Source organism: Abramis brama, assembly GCF_963993115.1.
Source record: "Abramis brama genome assembly, chromosome: 1".
In the NCBI taxonomy this organism is placed as follows: domain Eukaryota; kingdom Metazoa; phylum Chordata; class Actinopteri; order Cypriniformes; family Leuciscidae; genus Abramis; species Abramis brama.
The window spans coordinates 4,520,268-4,538,986 of record NC_139963.1 but is presented as its reverse complement, the minus strand read 5'-3'; the positions used below and the strand labels follow the sequence as shown (position 1 = coordinate 4,538,986).

Below are 18,719 nucleotides of genomic sequence, written 5' to 3'. Positions count from 1 at the left end.
AAATAGTTGTGTGGACAAATATAATTGTGCCCTAGTATGAATTTCTGGTAACACTAAACAATAAAGTTCAGTTTGTTAACATGCATCATGAACTAACAATGGACAACAATCATTTCTTAATATAGGTTATTATTAATTGATTAATATACTGTTGTTCTTTGTTATTATTGTCTGTTCATAATACATTTACTAATGCAAATGTTAGTACAACTAGAACGTTTTAGGCCGTGTTTCACAGACAGTGTTTGGATTAAGCCAGTATTAGGCTTTAGTTCAATTAGAGCATTTAAGTAGCTTTAATGAACGTGCCTTAGAATAAAACATCACTGGTGTGAATCTTGAGACAAAACAATGGCACTGACATAATTTAAGATTTGTCAGTGAAAACAGCTCAAACATGCATTTTAGTCTGGGACTAGCTTAGCTTGTCTGTGATCCCGGGTGTTAGAGGTAATTGTTTAAGCCGTTTTTCATTAAATATGAGGCTCTTGTTCCTCTTTGCAGAGGGGACCGCACCAAGTCGGGACACATCCTGGGCGACGCACACCGTCGTGATCACCCTGACATGCAGGACACCAAGAACATGTCTCCGGCCCCCTTCGCTCTTCTCAGACTGCTCACACACATGTCCATGCTGCTGGGAGCTCAAAACAACCCTCAGGTGCTTCATCCCTTCTGTCTGCCATGGATTTCATTTTTGTTATGTATTTTTAAATATTTATGAAAGTATGCTTATTTTGGTTTTGAGTATCGATACATGTTGGACTCTCTCACATGAGACTCACGCAATTTACACATCCATTTTCTCACACAACGAGGACACTGACACCGACAGAAAAGGAGGGTTACTCTGATATGAAATAACATAACATTAACATTAACATAAATAAAATGTTAATTTTCTTACGAAATTCAAGCAATAAATACTGTTTTGGCGCTCTTAAACATGACGGATCGTTGTAGCGCCTCATCTCTTCCTCTTTACGACTAGTTTAATAGAAGATAAACATGAATGAACATTAGAAGGTGAAAGATACAGTGAATGTTGGAAGGTAAATGTTGAAAGATACAGTACACCTTACCGAAATGTAGTATGTCACATGTAATTGTTCAATCGGTGGAAAGATGTCAATAAAACAGCTGGAACAATCAGTCTATAACACACGTACTGTTACATTTACCTCAGGAAAGCCATTTAATGACCATAGCATATTAGAAAGCTAGAAAAATTGAATATAGAGAGGAGTGTTTTGATAAATATATGCACTAAATTACATGTTTATTGTATTTTTACTCGTATAATTAAAATATTATAACATTATTATCATAAAAAACGCATTTTATTAATTTGAGTGAATTGTACAATTAATTTGAGTGTGTTGAACAGCTGACATGGCTTACATATGTTTACAGCATTAGTTGAGAGATTTGCTCCTTGAGAAAAATTAACATGTAGCTACTGTACCTGATCCAAATTAATTAATACTGAATCAAGATCGCAAGCTTATGAATTGAAATCGTGAAATTTGTGTCAAGCACTAATAACAGTAGCCTGCTAGTTATTGTACCATGTAAACGTGTTCCTAACATGTTGTCACTAAACTTAATGAAATTGTTTAGTTACCAAATGTTTTAACAATCACAATACACTTATTGTGATGCACCCCCCCCCCCCCCCCCCCAATCCAAAGTTGGCGTCCCTGTACATGTGAAGCATACAGACATTGAGTTATCTCTCAGACAACTCAATCCAGATCAGAGACACACATGCGATTGAAGAACTGAGGAGTTGCTCATCCCAGGTTTGTGCATGTTTGTGTCTAGAGCGTCATGCAGATCATCAAGCCTGCAGTGCTGGATCCTGGTCGGTTCCTGATGGCCCATCTTCTGAAGGACATGGAGCAGCTGAGCAGAGCTCTGGGTAAAGGAGTGGATGATACGGTCAGTACCGTCCATCTGACCATCCACAGTCTACTGGAGCCCCATCACAGCCAGTGTAAGAGCCCACACTACTCGCATTACATTCGACACGTGCCATATTGAGCTCCTGCTTCAGAAATTCAAGTAATGTAACATTCTGTTGTTCTAAACAGGGCCTGTTCGTTATGATCAAAACCTTTCCACTAAAGATGCAAGAAATGCGTGGGAAACTGCCATGAATACTGATGTGATCACACATCAGCTGAAGGTAAACAACATGCCGTCGCAGCACCCAGAATGAATTATGCAACTTAAAGTTCTTCTTGGTTCATTTAGTTGTGTTTATCATGCTTGATTTTTACTTTTATTTCCGTCTTTTGTTTAAAACTTCATTGAGATATCGACAATAAAAAAAAGCTTTTTTCTTTATTGAGTAGTTTGATCACATAACATAAAGCAAAGCTGAGTGGTCGATTAAGAGCCGTTGATTAGTTGTTTCATTAATAACCTCATTAGCCGAGTACTTGTAATAACCGCTAGATTAGCTGAATATTTAGTTGAAGCTCTGATTTCCATTATTGGATTTTTCTTTTTCTCTCAGGTTTTGGAGCATCAGCTGAAGGAAGTGAACGCATTCATCAGGGAAGATGAGCGAGTGTCTTCCAATCAGGTGATGAAGTTGACGTTTGGGGAACCAGGGCTTTTCCTGCGCTCTCTGCCAAAGAAATCCCTCATCCATAATTCCTCCATCTGGAGCTGCCGGAGGAAGGTCTCCATGTTGAGTCTGACACACATTGTGGAGCAGAACAACGGCCGGGACACTTTGCCTGTGCTCTGGAGGTTTCTTCAACGGGTAAGATATACATCAACCAGAGTGTTTCTCTCTCTCTGTTGAACAACCAGACACTACAGCTACATCCTAGATGTTGTGTAGTCAGACTTTTGGATAATAGCACTAGGGTTGCAATGGATTGCAGTTGTTTAACCATCACAGAGTGAAAGTTTATCATTTGCACGTGTTTTTTCTTAGCAATTTACACATTAAAGTGATTTTAAACCAATCGCGCACTGTTATCTGAGCGCACAGTCGTACACACCCACACACACACCAAATTGATTCCTCTTTTGCACCTCCTTGTGCTTGAAGGGACTCATACACACAAAACGTCAATGTTAAAATGCACATCTCAGCAAGTACTCTCGTAAAAACAGTCGGTTATGTCTTAAGTGAATGTAAACGGTTGAGAAAGAAATCGGTTGTGTATCATTATATTTGTATCCGTTCATTTGGTCTTAAAGTGACAGCAGCCTATAAATATCTGCTGCTGTCTGAGTCATTAATGTTAATCAAACAAAACACATCTTTTACAAAGATGAATCTATGTGTAATTTATACAGTGAACACTATAGTGTTATTTTACATTTAATGATTACATTTCTGTACCTGAATACTGTTAGACATTACATTATTTGTAACTTTAAAGGGATAGTTCACCCAAAAATGAAAATTCTGTCATCATTTACTCACCCGCAAGTTGTTTCAAACCTGTATGAATTTATTTTTTCTGCTGAAACACAAAAGAAGATATTTTGAAAAATGTCTGTAACCAAACAGTTGATGTGTCCATTTACTTCCATAGTATTTTTTTTCCTACTATGGAAGTAAATGGACACATCAACTGTTTGGTTACAGACATTTTTCAAAAAATCTTCTTTTGTGTTCAGCAGAAAAAAGAAATTCATACAGGTTTGAAACAACTTGAGGGTGAGTCTATGATGACAGAATTTTCATTTTTGGGTGAACTATCCCTTTAATATATTATATTTATAAATGCTTGTAATTATTTGTTCTTACGTTATTACTGACTGTTCACATAATCTGCCCTCCTTAAGGTTTTTAATGATATTTTATTGATAGCAGTTGATTCTGAAAAGGTAGTTATTAAAGTGGTTTAAATCATACTTGAAGGATAGATCATTTTTGGTTTGCATTGGAAATTTGCATTCTACATCAGCTAATTTACACTGTGGTGTGCCACAGGGATCCATACTTGGGCCTATTTTATTTTCTTTGTACATGTGCCCTTTGGGCAATCTTAAATACAATATTATGTATCATTGAAACGCAGACGACACTCAGTTATATATATTGCAATAGATCTGAAAGGCTCTCAATCTTTTGATGCACTTGTACATTGTTTAGGTGAGATTAAAGCATGGTTGGCAAGCAATTTTCGTCATCTTAATACCAATTAGACTGAGTGTGTTGTCTTTGGACCCTCTTCTGCCTCTAAGAAAATTATAAGTAGGTTGGACTCTCTGTCGATAAGTTTTTCAGATCATGTCAAGAATTTTGGCGTTATCATGGATTCGGCTTGGGTTTTAGATAAACAGGTCACTAGTGTTGTTACGGCTGGTTTTTATCAACTCAGAACTATTTCTAAGCTGAAACCAATTCTCTCCTTTAAGGACCTGGAGACAGTTAGTCATGCATTCACTGTTAGTCATGCATCACGCATTAATTACTGTAGTTCTTCATATATAGGTATCTCACAGGGTCAATTATCTTGTGTACAATTAGTGCAAAATGCTGCGGCCAGACTTTTGACCCGTACAAAGAAGAGAGAGAGAGAATTTACTCCAGGTTTGGTTTCTTTACAATGGCTGCCTGAAAAATTCAGAATTGAGTTTTATGGTTTTTAAAGCGTTGCATGGTATTGCCCCCAAAATATATTGTTGACCTTTTGATACACAAGTAATATGAGATCTTCTAGTCAGATGATTCTTTGTTCCTAAAACTAGATTAAAGTCCAAACCTCATGAAACCTCCTCCAATGCACATTAAATCTTCCCCATCTGTGGATGCTTTTAAGTCTAGTTTGAAGTCGTATCTTTTTAGTATGGCTTTTAGAGCTGATTGAGTGAACAGGATTTAATTTTGTTTGTGTGAATGTATGTAATGGCTTTTGTTGTATTATCTATGCTAGTAAGCACTTTGGTCAACGGCAGTTTTAAATGTGCTAAAGAAATAAAAATTTGTATTGTATTGTATGTTAACCAAGTGTTTATTTTAGGAAGCAGAGCTTCGGCTGGTGAGGTTCCTGCCTGACATCTTGGCTCTCCAGAGGGATTTGGTAAAGAAGTTCCAGAACGTGACAGACCTGACAGACAGACAGACCACCATAGGAGAGTTCCTGAACAGCCAGAGAGCAGGTACTGCCCATATCACACATTTAAGAGATCATTTGCCATCGGGTCAGTGTGGAGCATTCATGATTGAGTTATGATAAATTATTTCAGGAAGCTTGTTGATGGTTGATTTACCCATTTCAGCACAAATGTGCTTGAGTAATCATGCAAGAATATGTCATTTCTCTATAAATAAAGATTAAGTTCATTGCAAACATTGCATGTTTTCATTCAACAGCTTCCCTCTCTGCCTGGTATGAAAAGCGCATAAAAATCTTTTTGTCAACATGGAACCAGATCAGGGTGTCTCTGGCTACCACAGGTAAGCCGACTACTTCTTACAGTGGCGAGAATAAGTCTGTGAACCCTTTGAAAATAACTGGATTTCTGCATTGACTACTCATAAAATGTGTTCTGATCTTCATCCAAGTCACAGTTGTTTGAACGTTATTAGTTTAGTCAGATTGTATTTGTTGATAATTGTGACGTGGATTTCTGAATGAGGTCTGATCTGAATTTATTTTCATATTGCCCCTGTTTTAGACCACTGTAAAGTAATTTCATGGACACAGATGTGATTTATTGTAATGTTTAATTGTGTGTGTCAGGAGAGCTGAAGCTGCCGGCTGACTACACTCAGGAGGATCTGGGTCTGGACGCTGACCTGCAGGTTTTGCTGCCTCAGAGACACGGTCTGGGCCTGTGCTCCACTGCGCTCGTCAGCTACCTCATCACGCTTCACAATGACCTGGTGTACGCTGTGGAGAAACACACCGGAGAGGAGTCTGGGTAAGAGCTTCAGACGCTGTCCCCTGGCATTCTGGGGTTTGCTCATGTGGGGTTACTGAAACCCATAACCCAAGTTTTAATCTTCATGGTGCAACTCTTCCTATAACGTTAGTGGATGTGGGAGATATTTCAAATCATGTGGCTTGTGGATAATAACAATGATCACACTCACGATTCCCACCTGGCATATTATATGCTCGATGCAGGATGAGGGAAAAAACACCCTCAGACTTGCTTTAAAGGAGGGTTTTGAGCCATATCTAGAGTCTAGACCAGTGTTATTCAAACGGCGGATCCGGACCGAGGCCTGTTTCCATCCGGACCGCAGGACATAATTGCGCCATTTTACCGTTTCTGCAAATTAAAGCGAGTAGCGCGTCAAAACAATGGAGCGGTTCACACCACAGGGTTGATTATGGGAATGATCTTTCGGAGCTATTACATAAAAAATGCTTCATTCAAGCCCTTTCCACTCTATATATGCTTTCTCCCGATAAAAAACGTTAAAGCGGCACATTAAGAGCTGCAGACAACACGGTTATTTTAATAACAACAGTAGCAGAATCAAGGTGAGCAGGAAAATACATACTTTCTCTAAAACACTGCAGAAAACGAGAATGCAGTTAATACAATTATTGGTATCTGTCATACAGAGCATTTAACTAAACCAGGTTTAAGACAATTTTCATATATTTAGCATTATTAATCAGCATATGAAAGCATTTCATAATAAACAATGTTAGAGTTTGGAAAAAATTTTAGAGATGCAAGGGAAGACAAAAAAAGTTTTAAATTACTAGTTAACTTTGTTTTGTCCTCATGCTGGGAATTATTAGATTATGTACATTGTTTGTTTGTTTTTAGTAGTACATTACTTTGAGCAAAATATAAAAATGGTCCATACTTTTCTTTTCTTTTACAAAGTACTACGGCTTCGATGAAAAGTAACTGTTCCAAAAAAGCATTGTTCGGACCTCCTCTGTTCTGAACTTTTGTCCTGTCAGAGCTAGCAGTTAAAGTTTCCCAGTTTCTCCAGCTCATTCTCTGCCCTGTTTCCTCCAGTTACACGGTGAGCCCAGCGGACCTGACCGATCTGCACGTGATCCGCTACGAGTACGAGCGGGACCTGCTGCCGCTGGTGCTGTCCCACTGCCAGTACAGCATGGAGCGCGGGCAAGAGACCCTGCTGGAGTACGACCTGCCCCAGATCCAGCAGCAGATCCTGACCCGCTTCCTACAGGGCAAACCACACATCACCATTAATGTACGTCACTGCACCACTGACTCACATCAGCATTACTGTACGTCACTGCACCACTGACTCACCTCACCATTAATGTACGTCACTGCACCACTGACTCACGTCACCATTAATGTACGTCACTGCACCACTGACACACGTCAGCATTAATGTACGTCACTGCACCACTGACTCACGTCACCATTAATGTACGTCACTGCACCACTGACTCACGTCACCATTAATGTACGTCACTGCACCACTGACACACGTCACCATTAATGTACGTCACTGCACCACTGACTCACGTCACCATTACTGTACGTCACTGCACCACTGACACACGTCACCATTAATGTACGTCACTGCACCACTGACTCACATCACCATTAATGTACGTCACTGCACCACTGACTCACGTCACCATTAATGTACGTCACTGCACCACTGACACACGTCACCATTAATGTACGTCACTGCACCACTGACTCACGTCACCATTAATGTACGTCACTGCACCACTGACACACGTCACCATTAATGTAAGTCACTGCACCACTGACTCACGTCAGCATTAATGTACGTCACTGCACCACTGACACACGTCACCATTAATGTACGTCACTGCACCACTGACACACGTCACCATTAATGTACGTCACTGCACCACTGACTCACGTCACCATTAATGTACGTCACTGCACCACTGACACACTTCACCATTAATGTACGTCACTGCACCACTGACACACGTCACCATTAATGTACGTCACTGCACCACTGACACACGTCACCATTAATGTACGTCACTGCACCACTGACACACGTCACCATTAATGTACGTCACTGCACCACTGACTCACGTCAGCATTAATGTACGTCACTGCACCACTGACACACGTCACCATTAATGTACGTCACTGCACCACTGACTCACGTCACCATTAATGTACGTCACTGCACCACTGACACACGTCAGCATTAATGTACGTCACTGCACCACTGACTCACGTCACCATTAATGTACGTCACTGCACCACTGACACACGTCAGCATTAATGTACGTCACTGCACCACTGACTCACGTCACCATTAATGTACGTCACTGCACCACTGACACACGTCACCATTAATGTACGTCACTGCACCACTGACACACGTCACCATTAATGTACGTCACTGCACCACTGACACACGTCACCATTAATGTACGTCACTGCACCACTGACACACGTCACCATTAATGTACGTCACTGCACCACTGACACACGTCACCATTAATGTACGTCACTGCACCACTGACTCACGTCAGCATTAATGTACGTCACTGCACCACTGACACACGTCACCATTAATGTACGTCACTGCACCACTGACTCACGTCACCATTAATGTACGTCACTGCACCACTGACACACGTCAGCATTAATGTACGTCACTGCACCACTGACTCACGTCACCATTAATGTACGTCACTGCACCACTGACACACGTCAGCATTAATGTACGTCACTGCACCACTGACTCACGTCACCATTAATGTACGTCACTGCACCACTGACACACGTCAGCATTAATGTACGTCACTGCACCACTGACACACGTCACCATTAATGTACGTCACTGCACCACTGACACACGTCACCATTAATGTACGTCACTGCACCACTGACTCACGTCAGCATTAATGTATGTCACTGCACCACTGACACACGTCACCATTAATGTACGTCACTGCACCACTGACACACGTCACCATTAATGTACGTCACTGCACCACTGACACACGTCACCATTAATGTACGTCACTGCACCACTGACACACGTCACCATTAATGTACGTCACTGCACCACTGACACACGTCACCATTACTGTACGTCACTGCACCACTGACTCACGTCAGCATTAATGTACGTCACTGCACCACTGACTCACGTCAGCATTAATGTATGTCACTGCACCACTGACTCACATCAGCATTAATGTACGTCACTGCACCACTGACACACGTCAGCATTACTGTACGTCACTGCACCACTGACACACGTCACCATTACTGTACGTCACTGCACCACTGACTCACGTCAGCATTAATGTACGTCACTGCACCACTGACACACGTCACCATTAATGTACGTCACTGCACCACTGACACACGTCACCATTAATGTACGTCACTGCACCACTGACTCACGTCACCATTAATGTACGTCACTGCACCACTGACTCACGTCACCATTAATGTACGTCACTGCACCACTGACTCACATCACCATTAATGTACGTCACTGCACCACTGACTCACATCACCATTAATGTACGTCACTGCACCACTGACTCACGTCAGCATTAATGTACGTCACTGCACCACTGACTCACATCACCATTAATGTACGTCACTGCATCACTGACTCACATCAGCATTACTGTACGTCACTGCACCACTGACACACGTCAGCATTAATGTACGTCACTGCACCACTGACTCACGTCAGCATTAATGTACGTCACTGCACCACTGACTCACATCACCATTAATGTACGTCACTGCACCACTGACACACGTCAGCATTACTGTACGTCACTGCACCACTGACACACGTCAGCATTAATGTACGTCACTGCACCACTGACTCACGTCAGCATTAATGTACGTCACTGCACCACTGACTCACATCACCATTAATGTACGTCACTGCACCACTGACACACGTCAGCATTACTGTACGTCACTGCACCACTGACACACGTCAGCATTAATGTACGTCACTGCACCACTGACACACGTCAGCATTACTGTACGTCACTGCACCACTGACACACGTCAGCATTAATGTACGTCACTGCACCACTGACTCACGTCAGCATTACTGTACGTCACTGCACCACTGACACACGTCACCATTAATGTACGTCACTGCACCACTGACTCACATCAGCATTACTGTATGTCACTGCACCACTGACTCACATCACCATTAATGTACGTCACTGCACCACTGACTCACGTCAGCATTACTGTACGTCACTGCACCACTGACACACGTCACCATTAATGTACGTCACTGCACCACTGACTCACGTCACCATTAATGTACGTCACTGCACCACTGACACACATCACCATTACTGTACGTCACTGCACCACTGACTCACGTCACCATTAATGTACGTCACTGCACCACTGACTCACATCACCATTAATGTACGTCACTGCACCACTGACTCACGTCACCATTAATGTACGTCACTGCACCACTGACTCACATCACCATTAATGTACGTCACTGCACCACTGACACACGTCAGCATTAATGTACGTCACTGCACCACTGACTCACATCACCATTAATGTACGTCACTGCACCACTGACACACGTCACCATTAATGTACGTCACTGCACCACTGACACACGTCACCATTAATGTACGTCACTGCACCACTGACTCACATCAGCATTACTGTATGTCACTGCACCACTGACTCACATCACCATTAATGTACGTCACTGCACCACTGACTCACGTCAGCATTAATGTACGTCACTGCACCACTGACTCACATCACCATTACTGTACGTCACTGCACCACTGACTCACATCACCATTAATGTACGTCACTGCACCACTGACTCACGTCACCATTAATGTACGTCACTGCACCACTGACTCACATCACCATTAATGTACGTCACTGCACCACTGACTCACATCACCATTACTGTACGTCACTGCACCACTGACTCACATCACCATTAATGTACGTCACTGCACCACTGACTCACGTCACCATTAATGTACGTCACTGCACCACTGACTCACATCACCATTAATGTACGTCACTGCACCACTGACTCACATCAGCATTACTGTACGTCACTGCACCACTGACACACGTCAGCATTAATGTACGTCACTGCACCACTGACTCACATCACCATTAATGTACGTCACTGCACCACTGACACACGTCACCATTAATGTACGTCACTGCACCACTGACACACATCACCATTAATGTACGTCACTGCACCACTGACACACGTCAGCATTAATGTACGTCACTGCACCACTGACTCACATCACCATTAATGTACGTCACTGCACCACTGACACACGTCAGCATTAATGTACGTCACTGCACCACTGACTCACGTCACCATTAATGTACGTCACTGCACCACTGACTCACGTCACCATTAATGTACGTCACTGCACCACTGACACACTTCACCATTACTGTACGTCACTGCACCACTGACACACGTCAGCATTACTGTACGTCAGCATTACTGTACGTCACTGCACCACTGACACACATCACCATTAATGTACGTCACTGCACCACTGACTCACATCAGCATTACTGTACGTCACTGCACCACTGACACACATCACCATTACTGTACGTCACTGCACCACTGACTCACATCACCATTAATGTACGTCACTGCACCACTGACTCACATCAGCATTACTGTACGTCACTGCACCACTGACACACATCACCATTACTGTACGTCACTGCACCACTGACTCACATCACCATTAATGTACGTCACTGCACCACTGACTCACATCACCATTACTGTACGTCACTGCACCACTGACTCACATCACCATTAATGTACGTCACTGCACCACTGACACACGTCAGCATTACTGTACGTCACTGCACCACTGACACACATCACCATTAATGTACGTCACTGCACCACTGACTCACATCAGCATTACTGTACGTCACTGCACCACTGACACACATCACCATTACTGTACGTCACTGCACCACTGACTCACATCACCATTAATGTACGTCACTGCACCACTGACTCACATCACCATTACTGTACGTCACTGCACCACTGACTCACATCACCATTAATGTACGTCACTGCACCACTGACACACGTCAGCATTACTGTACGTCACTGCACCACTGACACACATCACCATTAATGTACGTCACTGCACCACTGACTCACATCAGCATTACTGTACGTCACTGCACCACTGACACACATCACCATTACTGTACGTCACTGCACCACTGACTCACATCACCATTAATGTACGTCACTGCACCACTGACTCACATCAGCATTACTGTACGTCACTGCACCACTGACACACATCACCATTACTGTACGTCACTGCACCACTGACTCACATCACCATTAATGTACGTCACTGCACCACTGACTCACATCACCATTACTGTACGTCACTGCACCACTGACTCACATCACCATTAATGTACGTCACTGCACCACTGACACACGTCAGCATTACTGTACGTCACTGCACCACTGACTCACATCACCATTAATGTACGTCACTGCACCACTGACTCACATCACCATTAATGTACGTCACTGCACCACTGACACACGTCAGCATTACTGTACGTCACAGCACCACTGACTCACATCAGCATTACTGTACGTCACTGCACCACTGACACACATCACCATTACTGTACGTCACTGCACCACTGACTCACATCACCATTAATGTACGTCACTGCACCACTGACACACGTCAGCATTACTGTACGTCACTGCACCACTGACACACGTCAGCATTACTGTACGTCACTGCACCACTGACTAATGCCTGCTCAGAGCGATTTATAGGAGTTCTTCAGGCTTCTGCAGAGTATATGTATTAGAAAAGTTGTATTTACTGATTTATTTATTCTCATTTTGTTTTTCAGGGGATTCCGACATTGGTGAACAGACAGGACAGAAATTATGAGATCATATTAAAAGATGTGAAGGGCAAAGTTCAACAAGTAAGTCACATTATACATGTTTAATCTGTATCTTATTTAATGCTGGATTCTGATTGGTTGACAGATGTTCTAACGTGTGCGATAGTGTATCATAAAGCAATATCACCCGTCCACGTTTTCAGCAGTGCTGGTTTGGTTCCAGAAGTATTTTTCCAATCATTTCGCCCATAGGGATTTTTAAGAAGTCTTCATTGAAGCATTATCAGCCATGAACCAAGACTAGCCTAATTTGAGAGCGTAGAGAGGTTGCTTCGATTACGTCTTTCGCAGTGATTCATGGGAGTGGGCGGGGCTATTGAGATCCTTTGGTGCTTTTTGCTTGTTTTGACTCTGATTGGTGGAATTTTCTGTACAGCATTATGGGTAATGTAGTTTTTCAACAAAAATTGTGCTGTTAACAGGGTTCGTACGGGTGCTTGAAATCCTTGAAAGTGCTTGAATTTTGATGTTGTGTTTTCAAGGTTTGAAAAGTGCTTGAATTTTGGATAAAATGCTTGAAAATGCTTGAATTTGTAACTGTATTTCTTTCACAAGAAATATCTTTCTGACGAAATAGTTCTTTATTAAATGGAGAAAAAAAATGTAGCCCTTCAGAATCAGATACAGATTGATTTGCGTTACGCTGGCCAGAGCAAAAGTAGGCGGAGTTTTCATTTTGATTTCCGCGGTTGTTTGGATGCACCGTTTTTATTGGCCACGCAGCGGTAACAGTTGAACTATTTTAAACTTTGACCGCGGCGTGCGCGCGAGCTCGCTGAGCTCCGCTTTGGTCCGAGTCGCGCGGCGCAAGCCATTGAAATATATCGGTTTCATTTCATAGCGCAGCGCGGTCCGCGTCCTATCTGAAAGGGCCATTAGTGACTGAGAGTACTTGGTGTGATAATGTAATGTGAGTATTGCATGTCCGTTATGTCACGTTCATTTGTGGAATATGCAGTGAACATTGCCAAAATTACAGAACTGTAACGTGCAAATTAACCTGCAAACGTTAGCCCAGTGCATAACAACAGTCGTTGATTGCTGAACTGAAATCAGTCAGTGTCATAAGTATTATACTGTTACTGTAAGGTTTAGGATGGCCCTATGCAATATTTACACTGCTCTATTACAGTAAATGTATTAGGTAGGGTGACCATACGTCCTGTTTAACCAGGACATGTTTGGCCAGGATTTCGAGATCGCCCAAAATGCCCGGGATTCGGCTTTTGCTTTCTACAGTCACCATTCATTATGTTTACATTATTACATTATTTGACTGACATGTAGCCTACGTGCCAGCTTTGCAGGTCATGCATTCTGCTTCACACGGATCCCGATCGAGACGAAAACACAGGAATTTTCTTAGCAATGCTAAAACGCACATCAACCGATCACTTGTTTAGCGTTCATGTAAACACTACATTCAGATTCACCAATCGGAATTAATTTAGTCCTACTGAATCAAAAGGTGTGCATGTAAACAAAATGAATGGCGACGATAAAGCAAAAGCCGTATCCCGGATATTTTGGGCGATCTCGAAACCCCGGCCGGACATGTCCTGGAATATGGTCACCCTATATTAGGTAACGTTATGTCTTGGCCCGAGACATCTTGGCAATGAAATACATTTATCAGGCAGGTGCCTGTGCACTCAGATATTGTTCAAACCTTGTCTATATCAAGAATGTGTCCCAAAACGGGAAGCCCTGTCAAATATTTCTGTTCAAATATTAAGTCTTCATATTTGAAATTAATTCAGTTTTACAGCCTATAAATCACATTATCTGATAAGCAATATTTGGACATTAATATAATGAAAAGTATATTATTCATATGCTTTAGGCCAGGGATAGACAACTCCGGTCCTGGAGGGCCACTGTCCTGCAGAGTTTAACTCCAACCCTAATTAAACACACCTGAACAAGGCAATCAGTGTTTTCAGGATTACTAAATACAGGCAGGTGAGTTTTTATCAGGGCTGAAGCTAAACTCTGCAGGACAGTGGCCCTCCAGGACCGGAGTTGTCTATCCCTGCTTTAGGCTATATACTTAGTGATACATTTTGAAGAATAAAACTTCTGATTGGCTTAAATATTAGGGCTGCACAATATATCGAAATATTGCAAATGTATATATTACAATATGCATAATTGCATATCGCAACGGCTTGCAATAACTGGGGTCATGAACAAAAGACAAAGAAAATCACTCACTGCTTTTGGCTGAATAGGCTAACTTTTGTAGCTTTAATAAGAATCAGTATATTTAATTCATGCAGTGAAAACTAAGCAGTGTTTATTTTTACATTTGATTAATCAGTTTCTGTTGTTAAATAAACCTAATGTAGGATAACCTGAACCCCTAAACCCCAGTGATGTTAAAATAACACTTCTTATGCTATAGTAAAACACTGATGTTCACTGTCAGAAGTTGTAGGGATATTTTCTTATCACAAAAAGAATGTGAAACACGTATGTGTAGGTTATATAATTTTAAAGATATTTTAAAGATAATTTAAGTTAATTTGACACACTTTAAGCATTATCGTATCGCATATTGAATATCGCATTATTTAATGAGTTATCGCATATCTCATTTTTCTTCAATATCGTGCAGCCCTCTGCTATTATGAAACATTTGGCTGTTTATCTCTTTTGATGTGATAAAAACACTAAATAATAATTTTAACTATGTATTGGTATGTAATTTACGGTAGTGTAAGGTGCTGGGAAAAGCTTTAAAATGGACCTGGAAAGTGCTTGAATTTGACCTTGGAAAAAGTGTACGAACCCTGTGTTAAAGAAGTTGAAATAATGCGGGCTAACGGCTTTAACAGTAACAAATACTATCGATTAACAACTTCGTAGCTCACAGTAGGGCTGTCTTTAAACCGTAACCGTAGTATAAGTGGAATAATTTACTTTTTATTCCTTACTCCAATCATTCCTTACTTATATTTTGTGTTGGTTATGTATGTACATCCAGCCGGTTGTTATCTCAGAATAAACCCTAACGGGGTGATCAGGATCAGGTCTTCATCAGCCTGAAGGGGGTTTATTCTGAGATAACAACCGGCTGGATGTACATTATCCCGCTTATTACACGGCTACTTGCCACATAAGTAAATAATTAGACACATTTAACACATAGACACAAATAATTAGAAGTATTGATCTGAGTTGGGTCTTTAAATGCATAGCTTTTGGAGAGAGCAGTTTCAGCGGCAAGTTCAGACTAGACGGACAGAGATATGGTACAATCATAACACTTATTACACAGCATTTCACAACATAAATAATTATGGAGATAAGAAATATTGATTTCAAAATGAACTGGTTTAAAATCATACCTGTTTGTATTTTATAATCCAACAGTGTACAAAACACTAGTCGCAAAATGTCGCTTTTTTTAAGTCACTGTGTTTGTATGAAACGAGAGAGCGAGATGGCGTAATTAAATAACTGTACACAAAATATTGATTTGACTGAGTTTTAATATTTTATCAGCTCACCAAATGCAAAACTTCCACGAAGAAAACCCGTTCCTAGCAAGCGTATAGTGCGTAATGCTCTTAATGAACATTTTTGTTGTTTAAATGCGCCTTTTAAATTGTATATTTAATGAAATCAATGATATTTGTGAGATTTGAAAGCGTTCCTCAAGCTGTGTTGTGTTGTGTGTGGCAGGAGCCGTTGCAGCCGCTGACGCAGCACGACCTGGTGAAGGATCTGCAGTCCTACAGCGACGTGTGTGAGGCGTTGTCCACCGTCCAGCTGGCCCTGGGCTTCCTCGCCATGACCGGCGCTGACCCACACATGCAGCTGAGCTCCTATCTCAAAGAGGTGCTTCAGATGACGGACCACATGGGCTCGCACATCTACAAGGTGGGTCATGAGCACAGTATTTACCCGTAACTTCATTTAGCCCCTGGTTCCTTCGGTCAAAACACACCGAGTACCAGCCCAAAGTCCCTAGTTCCTGGGGAAAGACCCTGTGGTGGAAACAAGGCTACAGTCAGAACGTCATCAGAGAAGTGCTGATAATGTCAATAAGCTACAACAGTTTAACATGTCAGCTGTGTGGACACTGGCTCTGAATTGATTGACAATCTTAATATCTCGATTTTAATCGGTAACCATATGGTTTCTTAAATCTAAAATCTTTTAGTCTCTGCTGATGCGTGAACATCACACTTGGAGTGAACTTGGAGTGCGCCATCCAATAATCACGAAAGGCTTTGTGCTCTGTCGATTTGATTATGAAATTCAAACAGTAAATGTCATTTTGGCGCTCTTTAATACGGCGTGACGGATCGCTGTAACCTCAGTTCAAGCGGCATGAGAACCGATCATCTCATCTCCTCTTTACTAGTTACAGCACGCAATAAACATGGGTGAACAGCAGAGGGTGTGTAAGCAGAGGTAACTGCGACTTTTTAATCTCACAATTCTGACTTTTTATCTCAGAATTACGTGATATAAAGTTGCAATTGCAGGTTATAAAGTCAGAATTGCGTGATATAAAGTCGCAATTGTGTGTTATTAAGTCAAAATTGTGAGAAATATACTTGAAATTCTGACTTTTTTTCTCAGAATTGCATGTTTATATCTCACAATTCTGATTTTATAATACGCAATTGGGAGATATAAAGTCAGAATTGCATGATATAAAGTCGCAGTTGCGTGTTATAAAGTCAGAATTGTGAGATATAAACTATTCTGAGGTTTAAAAAAAAAGTCAGTTTTTTTTATTCCTTAGAATTGGAGTTTTTATATCACACAATTGTGACTTTATAACACGCAATTCTGAGGAAAGATGTCAGAATTGCGAGATATAAACTCGCAATTGTGTTATAAAGTCAGAATTGCGTGATATAAAGTCAGAATTGCGTGATATAAAGTCACAATTGCGAGAAAAAAAGTCAGAATTCTGACTTTATAAGACGCAATTGCAACTTTATTTCTCTCAATTCTGACTTTATATCACGCAATTCTGACTTTATAACACACAATTGCGACTTTATTTCACGCAATTCTGACTTTATAACTTGCAATTCTGAGAAATAAAGTCAGAATTGCGAGATATAAACTAGCAATTGTGAGATAAAAAGTCGCAATTATCTTTTAAAATGTTTTATTCTGTGGCGGAAACAAGCTTCCATAGGAAACAAAGATACATTACAACTTACCAAAATGAATCCTGTCTCATGTAATCGCTGTTTATCAGTGTTTCAACCAGGGAAAGACGTCAGTAAGACAGTTAACCTTACATTCACCGCAAGAAAGCTATTCAGTGTCCATAAACTCATTAGTTAGCTAGAAAACAACTCTAGAGATGAGCATTTTGATAAATATATGCACTGTATTACATATTCATTATATTTTTTACTTAACCTGTCTTCAATATTTTTTACTTAACCTGTCTTCATTATTTAATGTATGTTTGAATAAATCAGTCATGAAAACAAGAAATAGTTCTGTTATGAAACAGTTGAGATAAAAACTGCCTTATGTGTAATTTAAATGCTTGTATAACTCAGTTTCAGTGTATCCTAAATTATCGGTTTTGGTTTTTGGCCCAGATTTTTCATTTCGGTGCATCTCTGACTAGGAGAACTCACCTCAAGGAAGCTGTGTATAGTTAGATTGGTTCATAAAACAGTGTGATGGAACTCAGTAAAACGTATTGAAACATTGGTAACACTTTACAATATGGTTCATTAGTTAGCATTAGTTAATGTATTAACTAACATGAACTAACTATGAGCAATACATTGGTTACTGTATTTTTTCATCTTTGTTAACGT

The 18,719-nt window shown here is 41.1% G+C and overlaps 1 protein-coding gene across 7 annotated transcripts in view; it reads left to right on the top strand.

Moving 5' to 3' along the window:
• Positions 1 to 18,719, top strand: part of LOC311079384 (E3 ubiquitin-protein ligase rnf213-alpha) — a 74,271-nt gene that overhangs the window by 52,953 nt on the left and 2,599 nt on the right. For all 7 annotated transcript variants that reach the window (XM_084108768.1, XM_084108771.1, XM_084108770.1 and 4 more), the window contains 10 exons: positions 505 to 661; positions 1,825 to 1,996; positions 2,094 to 2,188; positions 2,522 to 2,773; positions 4,995 to 5,133; positions 5,348 to 5,431; positions 5,718 to 5,898; positions 6,961 to 7,162; positions 12,856 to 12,933; positions 16,600 to 16,797. In XM_084108768.1, coding sequence (XP_083964894.1) covers positions 505 to 661; positions 1,825 to 1,996; positions 2,094 to 2,188; positions 2,522 to 2,773; positions 4,995 to 5,133; positions 5,348 to 5,431; positions 5,718 to 5,898; positions 6,961 to 7,162; positions 12,856 to 12,933; positions 16,600 to 16,797 — 1,558 coding nt within the window. The remainder of the gene's footprint in view (positions 1 to 504; positions 662 to 1,824; positions 1,997 to 2,093; positions 2,189 to 2,521; positions 2,774 to 4,994; positions 5,134 to 5,347; positions 5,432 to 5,717; positions 5,899 to 6,960; positions 7,163 to 12,855; positions 12,934 to 16,599; positions 16,798 to 18,719) is intronic.